General features: G+C 48.0%; 1 protein-coding gene across 4 annotated transcripts in view; it reads left to right on the plus strand.

The window, feature by feature from the left end:
- Positions 1 to 13,644, plus strand: part of GFM2 (GTP dependent ribosome recycling factor mitochondrial 2) — a 65,396-nt gene that overhangs the window by 46,765 nt on the left and 4,987 nt on the right. For all 4 annotated transcript variants that reach the window (XM_077287562.1, XM_077287578.1, XM_077287553.1 and 1 more), the window contains 4 exons: positions 53 to 239; positions 1,213 to 1,289; positions 9,245 to 9,383; positions 11,205 to 11,375. In XM_077287562.1, the coding sequence (XP_077143677.1) occupies positions 53 to 239; positions 1,213 to 1,289; positions 9,245 to 9,383; positions 11,205 to 11,375 (574 nt within the window). The remainder of the gene's footprint in view (positions 1 to 52; positions 240 to 1,212; positions 1,290 to 9,244; positions 9,384 to 11,204; positions 11,376 to 13,644) is intronic.

Raw genomic sequence — 13,644 nt, forward strand, 5'->3', positions numbered from 1 at the left:
AGAACTGCCATTATTATTATCTGCACCATTATACCATTATTATTGCCTCTAGACTGCAACTGGAGACACTATTGTATCTTCTAAAGCGTCTGCATCAGCGGCTGCTCACCGAGCAGGACGAACTGGGGAGAAGAGCAAGGACAAGAAGTCTCAGGATGACCTTGTATTAGCTGGAGTGGAGATTCCAGAGCCAGTCTTCTTTTGTACCATTGAACCTCCCTCTGTAGCCAAACAGCCAGGTAAATCCTTCTAGCTGATCCACTTTAACCCCTTATTAAAGAACCACTCAACCATTTTGTGTTTGAGCTCTGGAGTGTTGCACTAATATAAGGTCCCTTCACCTAGCATTACACTTGCCACCCTCCGTCTTCAGCTCTTCCCTGCACCTCTCCGGTGCCGATCCGCCATCTTGTGGCTGTAACTTCTAACTCACCGTAAGTCGGAGGTAACGATCACAAGCTGTCAGTGTAAGTGTGAGCCTCGTTCTGGCTCTCACAGACTGACATTGAATAGTGATCTCTGGGTCACAACCTGCAGAAGAGCAACCGGAGCGGCGCCAATAACAGATGAAGATGGCGGCTGACGAGGATAAAACTAAGTGCTAAGGCATGAATGACCTTTTTTTTTGTCAGCATGTTTTCCTTTTTATAAATTGGACTCAAGGACACATAGGATCTAGTAGGGCTATACACACGTGTGTTATTTTAATGGATCCATGTGTGCGTTCCAGGAAAATACTCTGAATGGTCAAGTCTGATCTGAACAAATGCAAATTTACAGGGGTCTGTGAAAAGGTGGCACGTGGATAGCTTGTGTGTGCTATCTGGTTTTAAGGGATGTAAAGATGAATTAGTGGACTTCTGGACAAAAGCTGAAGATCCAGACTTTGCCCATGTACTTGCCTTTCCAAGCCAATTTGGAGATCCACTGTGTCCTGTGGCACCCTGATCCTGTCTGGTAGCACAGCCTACATTCCCTGCTAATTTATTCTTTGAAGACAAAAAAAGAGGTTTTTTGTTTTTTTTTTAAAACATATGGACACAATCTGAATGTATGCATATGGCGCTGCACACATTATACAATGTCATTTCTTGGTCCCTTATATTTGTATAATATCTTTGTATAATATATTTGTATTATATCATTAAACCCTCTCTAGGAATTCTAAGTAGATTTCATGTTAATACACGTGTGTTTTTCTTTTGTACCTAGATCTGGAAAATGCACTAAAATGTCTCCAGTTAGAAGATCCAAGTCTAAAAGTAAAGATCGATCCTGACTCTGGACAAGTAAGGGATTTTATTGAATGTTTCCCAAATTTAATAAAACATGAATTCAATCACTTTTGTTTGTGCTTTAAGAACATGAGTTAAACAAGAAGAAAAGATTGTGTGCTTTCTTCCAAAAACTGCCGCCCCCCACCTAACTATAGGTATTGTGTGGTATAGCAGCAAAGCCCCATATACTACAGGGGAGCTGGACTGCAATTACAGAGTATACACATGGACGGGTACAGCGCGGTTTCTGGATGTTTTACTTACAACTTTGTTTTCTGCATTTGGAATGCAACATATTTTTGATTTACCCCAAAGTGCGGGTCAGTACGTTTTCTCCGTCGCCACATTGGGGGACACAGGACCATGGGTGTTATGCTGCTGTCACCAGGAGGCTGACACTAAGTTGAGACAAAAAAGGTTAGCTCCTCCCCTGCAGTATACACCCTCATGCTGGCTTCCAGAGACTCCGTTCAAGCTTAGTGTCCGTAGGAGGCACTCTGGATTTAAACCTTTCTATTCCGGACGAAGGGGGCGACGGATTCTTTCATGTTCCGATCTCCCCCGAACCAACAACAGGCGAGCATGGGAGTTTTACCTCTCCGTATCCTCTCCTGCGATTTGGGATGCCACTGCCTGAGCTGTTTTTTTATGGGGGCGACGGCCCCTTTCAAGGGACCGATATCCCCCCTGCCTTCTTACAGACGAGCACATGGAGTGTCCTCCACGTATCCTCCTCTGCAGCCAGGTCTTTTTTGCCGGACATACTGCCCTGCCCACCAGGTTTTCCCTCGGCTGCTCAGAGGCACACTGCTTTGTGGCGTCCGTGCAGCCCCCACTGCATCACCACTGAAAGCGGATGATGGAAGGAGGCGGACGGTTCCTCTCCACCCCCCTCTCATGGGGTCGGTGGATGGAGGCTTCCCCAACCCTGCACCGTCCTATTCACCATGGGCACAGCTCACCGACCTTTCTCTGCAATCCCCTGCGGGGTAAGTGCCACATTGGGGGGGGGTCGGTCGTCTCAGCGGTTCCGGAGGGCTCCTTCACTCTAGCGGCGCGCTTGTCCAGGGTCCCCATAGGCATCGGCGCTTAGCGGCTGCGCGCCGGGCCGAAGCCGCAAATTTAGCCCCCGGCTTCGGCCTAGCACAGGCCGCATCCCGACAGGCCCCGCCCACCTTTTCGCGTCATTTTGCGGCTCCGCCCCCGGTCCTGGCGCTTCTCGCTTTCTGTGAGATTACCCTCCCAACCCCCGGCGGCCATCTTTCTTTCCTCCCTGCACGCCGCAGCTCCAGCTCCTCCAGCAGCAGCTCCAGCTTCCTCCACGTGCAGCGTTCTGAACACCGGCTGTCGCCCCCTTCAGCACCGCCGCCACCTCTCTCTCTGCGGGACACAGGACCACGGGTAAGGAGACCACGTTAGGTTCTCCCTTGCAGCGTCGCCCTCGCTTCCATAGCCTACAGACCCTGAGCACTATCTCTTACATTAGGGTACACCATGTCCCAGTCAAGGACCAAAAAGATCACAAAGGTGCATACTACCTTTTTACTGCGTGTACCACCTGCCAGGCTCCACTTCCTCGGCCTCAGAGTTCCCCCCTCTGCTCAGCCTGCGATGCCCCAGGTGCCCAGGAGCCCTCCGTCGCCACCGACCCCAGTGTATCTAGTCCCCCTGAGTGGGTCACGTCACTGTCACAGTCCATGGATTCTTTAGCCAAAGCGATTAAATCTGTTATGGACCTGGTGGTTAGGTGCACCAGGAATGACCTAATAGTTAAACACGGAATCGGGACGAGCTCTGGGGAAATGGGAACTCTGCTGACCGCAAACCCTACTCCTATCAACACAACTAGAAATAGCCATGGAGCGTGCCTGACTCTGCCTAGACGCCTCTTCACGGCCTAAGAGCTAACTACCCCTAAAGAAAGGAAACAAAGCCTCACTTGCCTCAGAGAAATTTCCCCAAAGGTAAAAGCAGCCCCCCACAAGTATTGACTGTGAGTTAAGAGGAAATCACAAACACAGGATGAAATAGGCTTTAGCAAAGGGAGGCCAGTCTAACTAAACAGATTGAGGATAGAAAAGGGATCTTTGCGGTCAACACAAAAAACTACAAAACCACGCAGAGTGTGCAAAAAATACCCCCGCACCGACTCACGGTGCGGTGGTGCCACTCTGCACCCCCAGAGCTTCCAGCTAGCCAGGCAGTTTCATGATAGCAAGCTGGACTAGAACTTAGCAAGAAAAACCATATGTAACAAATGAACAAGCAGGAACTTAGCTTCGCTGGAGTAGACAGGTCCTCAGAAAGATCCAGGAGAGATCTGAACCAGTACTAGAACATTGACAGCTGGCATGGAGTAACGATCTGAGTGGAGTTAAATAGAGAATCCAGCCTAGCCCTAAACGAGGGCAGGTGGGGAAGGAATCTCAGAACCAGCAGCTCCACTCACAGCCACCAGAGGGAGTCCACGGACAGAACTCACCGAAGTACCATTCATGACCACAGGAGGGAGTTCGAGAACGGAATTCACAACACAAATCCCTTCAGGACCCCTCTGGGGAGCGGGTCTCTCTTTTTCCTGGGTTAAGAGATCCCTCCGTAACAGGGGAATCGTTGGCCAGCAGGGGCCGCTCTCACCGGAAGGAGGCACGGTCATCCAGAAAACGGATCCGCACTACCTCCCCTGAGCACTCACCATGCCACTCAGCCTCTGGTAGCTCCTCTTCTCGCTCACCCTCTTTAGGGGCTCGTAGCGATCACGACTCTGAATATGAGTCTGATGCATCCTTAAACCCGGATGCTCCGGAGTTTAGATCTACAGTTGACTCCCTCATTGAGGCAGTCAATCATGCACTAAAAGTGGACGATGACCCTAATTCTGCTCCGGACCATTCCATTTCCTTTACTAGAACCAAGCGTTCCCATAAGACGTTCGCCTCTCACCCAGATTTCCTGGATATAGTCAGGCGACACAGGGAGCGTCCGGATAAGCGTTTTACGGGCAAAAAGGCCCTGGAACCGAAGTATCCCTTTTCCGCAGATCTTGTTAAAGACTGGACAGAATCTCCACTAGTAGATTCTCCGGTTTCGCGCTTAGCTTCCAAAACTCTCTTATCCGTTCCTGATGGTGCTTCAATTAAGAATCCCACAGAACGCCAGCTAGACTCCCTAGCTCGCTCAGTGTACGAAGCCTCAGGTTCCTCTCTATCTCCCTCCTTCGCTGCGGCTTGGGTTGCCAAAGCAATGGTTTTCTGGGCAGATGCCCTCGCAAAATCCATTCAGGAGCAGGATCTTCCATCTGAGGTGGCGGACCTTGCCAAACAGATTGCCATGGCTGGAGATTATGTGATGTACGCATCTCTCGATGCAGCGGACTGTGCAGCAACCGCGGCTTCGAACGCCATCACCATCAGAAGAGCTATCTGGCTCAGAGAGTGGCGCGCAGATTCCTCCTCAAAAAAGTCCCTGATTTCCCTTCCTTTTCAGAGCGGGCGTCTTTTTGGAGAAAAGCTAGACCAGCTTATTTCCGACGCTACAGGAGGAGCCCAAAGCTGCTTTTCAGCGCCAACAATATTTTCGCTTTCGGCCCTTTCGTAGTCGTCCATCCTGGTCCAATCCTGCCGCTTCATCCAGATCAGACCGATCCGCTCGCTCAGACAGAGACTCTCGACCTTCTTTCAGGCCGAACCAGTCCTGGCGAGGAAAGCCTAGGCAACCCAGAACCAGAGGGTCCAGGCCTGCCAGATTCCCTTCGCAATGACTCGGGAACTATTCCAGTCGACACCTCCAAAGTAGGCGGACGTCTGCTTCTTTTTCAGCAAGTCTGGCTCTCCGTCGTCCACGACGAATGGGTCAGGGATCTGGTGTCATCTGGCTACAAAATAGAATTCTCTGCCTCCCCTCCAGCACGGTTTTTTCCCTCTCGTCTCCCAAGTTCGAGGGCTCAGTCTGGCACCCTTCACTGCGCCATCCAATCCCTCCGCGAAAGCGGGGTCATCGTTCCGGTTCCGGAACATGAGAGATTCAGAGGTTTCTACTCAAACCTCTTCGTCATGCCAAAAAAGGACGGGACGGTACGCCCCATTTTGGACCTGAAGCTCCTAAACAAGTACGTAAAAGTACGGCACTTCGGAATGGAATCTCTCCGGTCGGTCATCTCCTCGATGGAGAGAGGGGAATACCTAGCATCTATAGACATAAAAGATGCTTACCTTCATATCCCATTATTCCCGCCACATCAAAGGTTCCTCCGTTTTGCCATCCTAGAGGACCATTTTCAATTCACGGCCTTACCCTTCGGTCTTGCCACGGCGCCAAGGGTATTCACAAAAGTCATGGCCATTCTTCACTCTCAGGGAGTGGTCGTCTTGCCATACTTAGACGACCTCCTCATAAAAGGTCCATCTTATCAGGCCTGTGAAGCAAGCGTCCGCATTACCTTGGATTCTCTTTCGCGCCTGGGCTGGTTAATCAACTCGGACAAGTTCTCCCCCGTTCCTGCTCGACTGATCTCCTTCCTAGGCATGATCCTGGACACTTCAAAGGGACTGGTTTTGCTTCCTCGGTCCAAGGCCCAATGTTGATTCTGTCACACTAGGGTGCGACCCGTCTTAATTGTCTGTGGTCAAATTGATTCTCTGGAAGAGAAGGTACGTGCACGGAGGAAAGAACACACACAAGACAGTGGGTCATGTCTCAAATGCTTCTCGCCTGGTTTATTGTCCGCAGAATGTCTCCTTTTTATAGGAGTAGGCAAGCAGTTTCAGCACATTACATCATTGGGTTTTTCCAATTTAAGAGTTATCACAAATCTCTCTGATCTTACATGTTATATGTCATTATCTTTATTACTGTAATACCATTATTCTAATGATTATTACTTTAAGACTAATTCTGTACCGTTATCGCCCTAATGGCTGTCTTGGGTCAGGCTGACATCTGTCTATGCACGCATTCTACTTATCGTTGGATTATTGGGGATCGATACACCTTCGTGCAGACACATTTACTCTAGATAAGGGTAGGGGATTTACACAGCCTTCCTAAAGTCCATCTAGACATTAGGTGTGCCTTGGTACATCCTGGTACAGAGTAATCAACAGAATTAGTCTTAGGACATTGAATCAGAAAACCTTAAAGCTACAAGAATCTAATATGAATATATATATATATATATATATATATAGCAAAACGTCCATTTTGATTTCAGTATATCTTCATATGCCATATATTCTCTCCTTAAACACCAAGAGCTTCAGCAAGGAGCTCGGACGCTCTGCCATCCTCGCCCACGGCCCATTCGGTTTGCCATGAAGATCCTGGGCAAAATGGTGGCCACAATAGAAGCAGTCCCCTTCGCTCAACTCCATCTCCGCCCCTTACAACAGGCTCTGATGGACAACTGGGACAGGAGTCCCTTATCCCTCGATCGACCACGCCCTCTGTCCCCATGGATCAGGCAATCCCTCACATGGTGGACTCTGGGACCATCTCTCCTCCAGGGGAAGTCTTTTCTCCCGATCCGCTGGCTAGTGGTAACTACCGACGCCAGTCTCCTCGGCTGGGGAGCGGTGTTTCTACACCACTCTGCCCAGGGGCGTTGGACAATTCGGGAGTCGAGGCTCCCTATAAACGTCCTGGAGATTCGCGTGATCAGACTCGCCCTGAGACGCTTTCACCCCCTGCTCGCGGGTCACCCAATTCGAGTCCAATCGGACAATGTCACAGCGGTGGCATATATAAACCATCAAGGGGGTACCTGCAGCAGGGCGGCGATGCAGGAAGTCTCCCAGATTCTTCGTTGGGCCGAAGCCAACCACTCCACCATTTCCGCGGTGCACATTCCGGGCGTCGAAAACTGGGCGGCGGACTTTCTCAGCCGTCAGGGCCTTGCCTCGGGGGAGTAGGAACTTCAGAGGTTTTCCGGCAAATCTGCCTTCGCTGGGGGACCCCGGACGTGGATCTGATGGCGTCCAGATTGAACGCCAAAGTTCACAACTTCATAGTACGTTCTCGGGATCCCCAGGCTATCGGAGTGGACGCGCTGATATCCCTGTGGCATCAGTTCCAACTCCCGTACGTGTTTCCTCCGCTTCCCTTACTGCCGAAGTTGATCCGGAAAATCAAGACGGAGGGGGTTCCGGTCATTCTTGTCGCCCCGGATTGGCCACGTCGCACTTGGTACGCGGAGCTCGTTCAGCTCGTATCCGACGTTCCCTGGCGGTTACCAGACCACCCAGATCTGCTTCGCCAAGGGCCGATTTACCACCAGAGCTCAGGGGCCCTATGTTTAACGGCGTGGCTGTTGAAACCTGGATTCTAACTCGAGCTGGTTTCTCTCAGCAGGTCATTCCCACCATGATAAGCGCTCGCAAGGCGTCTTCCGCTTCCATCTATCACCGCACCTGGAAAACCTTCTTCTCGTGGTGCAGGCTCCGAGGTCGCCCTCCGCTCGTTTTCTCAATCCCTTCCATTTTGGATTTCCTACAGTCCGGCTTGGATTCCGGCTTGGCGCTGAGTTCCCTCAAGGGTCAGATCTCAGCGTTATCCGTGTTATTTCAACGTAGGATCGCTGCCAACCTGCAAGTCAAGACCTTCATTCAGGGGGTCTCCCATGTGGTACCCCCCTACAGAATGCCATTAGAGACCTGGGATCTCAACTTGGTTCTGGGGGTTCTTCAGGAACCTCCGTTTGAGCCTCTTCAGGACGTTCCGCTAACTGTCCTCTCCTGGAAGGTTGCCTTCCTGGTAGCAGTGACGTCTATCAGACGGGTCTCGGAATTGGCCGCTTTATCCTGCCGGGCGCCTTTTCTTGCCTTCCACCAGGACAAGGTAGTCCTACGCCCATCTCCGGCTTTTCTCCCTAAGGTGGTTTCATCTTTTCACCTTAATGAGGACATCATCCTTCCCTCCTTTTGCCCACAGCCAAAACACAGGGTCGCAAAGGCCCTTAATACCCTGGACGTGGTACGGGCCCTTAGGAGGTACATTTCCGGAACTGCTCATTTCCGCAAATCGGACTCCCTCTTTGTTCTCCCGGAGGGTCACAGAAAGGGTTTGGCTGCGTCTAAAGCCACGATAGCCAGATGGATTCGGTCTGCTATCCAAGAATCCTATCGGGTCAGAGGCAGTCCTATCCCGGCGGGCATTAGAGCACACTACACTCGGTCGATGGGTGCTTCCTGGGCCATCCGGCACCAGGCATCGGCGGAGCAGGTTTGCAAGGCCGCAACGTGGTCCAGCCTGCATACTTTCACGAAGCACTACAATGTCCACACTCAATCTTCCGCGGATGCGGCCCTTGGCAGACGTATTCTGCAAGCGGCCGTCGCGCATTTATAGTCAGATGGCACACTGAGTTATTTGGTGGTATTGTTTCCCACCCAGGGACTGCTTTGGGACGTCCCATGGTCCTGTGTCCCCCAATGTGGCGACGGAGAAATAGGGATTTTTGTGTACTCACCGTAAAATCCTTTTCTCCGAGCCACTCATTGGGGGACACAGCACCCACCCTTTTAGCCTGTTCGGCTCGTTACCTTTTTTGGTTTTTGACTTTCTTTGACATGTTATACTCTAATGTTACATGATATATTGTTCTTAATCTCCTACTGCTTTTGCACTGAACTGGGTCTCTAGAAGCCAGCTTGAGGGTGTATACTGCAGGGGAGGAGCTAACCTTTTTTGTCTCAACTTAGTGTCAGCCTCCTGGTGACAGCAGCATAACACCCATGGTCCTGTGTCCCCCAATGAGTGGCTCGGAGAAAAGGATTTTACGGTGAGTACACAAAAATCCCTATTTTTTTTTTTTCTGTCTAGCGTGGAATTTTTTTTTTTAAATAGTAAATCTGCTTTAGTAGTTCAGTGGTTATATAGATTTAATGCAGCACTTTTAATGACTTGCACAATTCAATTTTTTTAAGATTCATCTTTTCATTGTATGTTTCCCTTTTTTTTCTTCTGAATTTTAGCTCATTCTCTGTGGCATGGGAGAACTTCATATAGAGATCATACATGACCGCATACGGAGGGAGTACGGCTTGGAAACGTACTTAGGGCCCCTGCAGGTTGCGTATAGGGAAACCATTGTCAGTGGTTCCCGAGCATCAGGTACAGTTTGGAATTCATTTTCATGTGATTATTGCATAGACATTATTAATGGAGCAGTTCGGTCATGCAAGATGACGGGAGCACCCTTTTATAAGGGTTGCCTCAAGTTCAAAAATTAGTAAAATTGGCAAGTGATTATAAAAACAAGCTACTTTGCAATTTCCAAGGATGGAGGGATTTTTCAACGTCTAATATAATGTTCATGGCTGCTGTTTGAGTGGCTGGTTACCTTGGCAAGGAGCGTGTGGCACGAGCGGCCTCTATATCCTTTACAGCCCAATTGTCGCTCTGAAGCTTGCTGCATCCTGCAAACTTCAGTTCCCCTACACTCCTCCTATGCGGCGGAAATAACGCTTTCTGTGCTAGCAACTTGCACGGAGGGCGCAATTCGGACCAACAGCATGACCGTAGCTCTGGTCTGAATTGTCAATCTTCAGGAGTGTCCCGCCACACAGGAGTGCGGTGTGCTGTTGAAGATGCATTTTGAGAACCCCCTTTAAGACCCCCATACAAATCCCTGCCATTTTAGGTGGGACCAGTGAACTAGCTTATGTTTATGGGGGTCTCCAAATTCCTCCTCAGCAGATGATGTTGGGTAAAGTAAGGGCACTCATGCTGAATTTTGGTGCTAGATCCTTTTGTTGTCAGGGAAGAGGAGACACCTCTCCCCACTGAATACACATGCACGCTTAGCCAACTGAGCATGCGTGTCTACGGAGCAATTGGAAGAAATTGTTTCTTTTGATAGTTTATTAAACTTTAATGGTACCTTTACAATGAGGTCCTGACAGAAGATGCTGTCTGTGGAGAGGTGGCCCCCATGTTCGATGACTTGTATGGGAATTCCAGCCGCGTCTTCACTGACAGCAGCGTGCAGCAGGAGGTGGATAGATGAGGTCGCTTTGTTGAGACTCGTATCTACTTTACATTTATGGCATGTTCTCTGGATATGCGATAAATGTGTGAGCTGGAAATGCCCTTTAGGCTATGTGCACACGTCAGGATTTCTTGCAGAAATTTTCCTGACAAAAACCGGACATTTCTGCCAGAAATCCGCATGTGTTTTTTTCGCGTTTTTTCATGCATTTTTGATGAGTTTTTTGTGCTTTTTTGTGTTTTTTTTCCAAATGCATACAATTGCGGGGAAAACGTGGAAAATCTGCAAAATTAATGAACATGCTGCTTTTTTTTAACCGCGATGCGATTTTTTCGCGGGAAAAAAAGCACCATGTTGCACAAAACATGCAGAATGCAATCTAAATGATAGGATGCATAATGTATGCGTTTTTAATGAGTTTTTATCGTGAAAAAAACGCAAAAAAACCTGAACGTTTGCACATACCCTTAATGGAGTGGTGGTCACACATAATCACTAACGCTTTATTCATACAAGACTTTTCCCTGTTCTTGGGATCAGTTGTCATCTGAGCAGCCGGAAGCCCAGCCATCATGCATTTCTCATCTGTCCTGTGAATGTCTATGGGGCAACTCATGTGGTAGATACATAGTTGTCACTCCATTGTCCGATCTCTTATAACTATCCCTCTGCTGTTACACTGCCAAGAAAATTAAATCTTTCATTGTTCAGCAAATGAGGGCGCAATCTAATAAATAATGGATGAGATTGATCAGTGCTTGCCCAGTGGCGTTCAGGCCCTGCCAGTCATCGTCTCTCCATACACTAGACTGTAACCGGTGCTCAGGCTCACGGGCCTGCTCTGTTAATGACCAGGGGTTGAATCCACGCTGATATTTGTGAAGTAGATTTTTTTAATAACACTAATTGCATGCTTTGTGTTTTATTCTATTATTACTGAATAGATACCCTGGACAGAATGATGGGTGACACCCGGCACCAAGTCACGGTAGAGCTGGAAGTAAGACCCCTATCTGATGACAGTCCAGTTATTGCATATTCTGGTAATCTGCCATCCAGTACGGATAGCTACAAAGAATCAGTAGAAAACGGCATCCACAGCTCGTACCTCAGCGGTGAGGAAGCACTTATGTTTTATTACTTATACCAGGCTTTGCACGATATTACATGTAACGACTTGTCATCTATGGCCTTAATCAGATTTTTATGAAATTTATCTTACCAGCCATTTAAAGGGATCAAATCTCACAATAGTACATGCGTTTAAAGGGAACCTGTCAGCAGGATTGTGCACAGTAACCTACAGGCAGTGTCAGGTCAGCTCATTATACTGATTAATGTGATACCTTTGGGTGATGAAATCCGTCTTGTGGTTGTTGTATAATCTGTATTTGTAGTTTTCACTCAATGAGATACTTGTGCTCCTGGGCGGCCTGTGGGCGGGGGTTTTGGATATGGGCGCTGTGGATGGGGGCTCTGGGCAGCTTTTTTGTGGTCCTCTGCTTACATATGTATTTGTGTGGGTTTAGGACAGGTCACTGATCTCTCCGTGACCTGCACCCTATTTTACATACTGAATAGAAAATTGTATGAAAAAAAATTAAGGTTCATTACGCAGGCGTCATTAGCGGCGCTTGTGCCGTAGCAGGATACAATAGATAATATGCCTGTATACATTTATTATACACACCTGCACAGTAGCATCCGTCATGCTCCGAAAAGAGAGAAAAAAAAAAAAATTAGGCACCATCAAGATGGCGGCGCCTGTGCAGTAGCATCTATCGGATGGCCGGTGCCATTTTGATTAAGATTATTATATTTTCAACAAATCAAAATGCCTAAATAAAATGAACATATGCATATCCTACATTGTATCATGCTACCCTGCATGATGAATGTTTTTTTTTTTTTTTCTTGCCAAACAATAGTGTATTCAGTATGTAAAATAGGGTGCAGGCCACAGGATGCTACGAAGGACGAGCATATCATTAACTGAAAACTGCAAATAAAGATTTAACAACAACCACAAGACGGATTTCATCAACCCAGGTATTCTTATAATCGGTATAACGGCGCCAACTTGATAGTGTCTGTAGTTTACGGCGCAAAATCCTGCTGACAGGTTCGCTTTAAAGAGACACGTTCTATAGCAGTGCTCTCCCACTCCAGTCCAAGAGCCCCAAAGAGGTCATGTTTTCGGGATTTCCTTAGTATTGCACAGGTGATAACTGCAGTACCTGTGCAGGCAATAATCCAATCACCTGTGCAATACTAAGGAAAATCTTGAAAACATGACCTGTTGGGGGCTCTTGGACCGGATTTGGGGGAAACACTGCTATTGGATAGGTCATCATTATCAGGTCGTTGGGGGTCCGATACCTGGCATCCTTTCCAGTCAGCTGTTACTTGTTCTTGGTCCTGCACAACAACTCTTTTGAAATGTTCATCAGATGTGAGTTTTGTTAAGAAGGGGTGAACCACGTGAGAAACAAAAATTGTTCTCATTCCCATCCAGGAGAGTGGGATGATTTTTTTTATCATCTGTGTGCAATATTTATTTAGAGTTTCCCATCTGCCCAGCAGATTGAATGACAGTGGTCCGAGTTCAATCCCTTTTTTTTGTTTGGTAGAGTGCAATCCAATAAAAAAACAATGTACACAGTCATGGGAGTGAACCTTAAGAAAGGGGGAAATACCTGTATGTAATAGTGCACGGTCTAACTGAGCTTATAGACCAATAGACTATTATAGGTGAAAAACACTGATGGAATTCATACGTAAAAATCTGACATCTGAATGAGCCCTAAAACGTAATAAACCAAATGAAATGAGGAGTGCGGGCTCTGCTTACAAGAGCTTACAATCTATAGTAAAATTGATTCTAATGTATTCTTCAGCCATTTTTACAATAAGGGTACTCGTGTAAGGCTGCATGAGCCAGTCACCAGCCAGTATCTGTACATGACCTGATACAAAGTGCCAGTGAGTGTGTGGGAAGAAATGATGGAAAGGACAAAATTGAGGAAAATGTAGCTGGGGAACAGTTAGATTAGTGAGGTGTAGTGAGGAGCTAATGTACTCGTTGCTCGGGTGTCCTCCAAGTATTTGTAACTGCTCGGAGATTTCGTTTCCCTTCAGCAGCTGAAAGATTTACATCTGTTAGCCAGCTTGATTACATGTGGGGATTCCCTAGCAACCAGGCAACCCCCACATGTACTCAAGCTGGCTAGTAGCTGTAAATCATTCAGCTGCGGCGATGAAAACTAAATCTCCGAGCACTAAAACATACTCGGAGGACACCCGAGCGTGCTCGGGAAATCTCGAGTAACGAGTATATTCGCTCATCACTAGTGAGGTGATGTTTGTCAAATGGTGCACAGTGCA

This window comes from Ranitomeya variabilis, chromosome 1 (genome assembly GCF_051348905.1).
Source record: "Ranitomeya variabilis isolate aRanVar5 chromosome 1, aRanVar5.hap1, whole genome shotgun sequence".
Classification (NCBI taxonomy): domain Eukaryota; kingdom Metazoa; phylum Chordata; class Amphibia; order Anura; family Dendrobatidae; genus Ranitomeya; species Ranitomeya variabilis.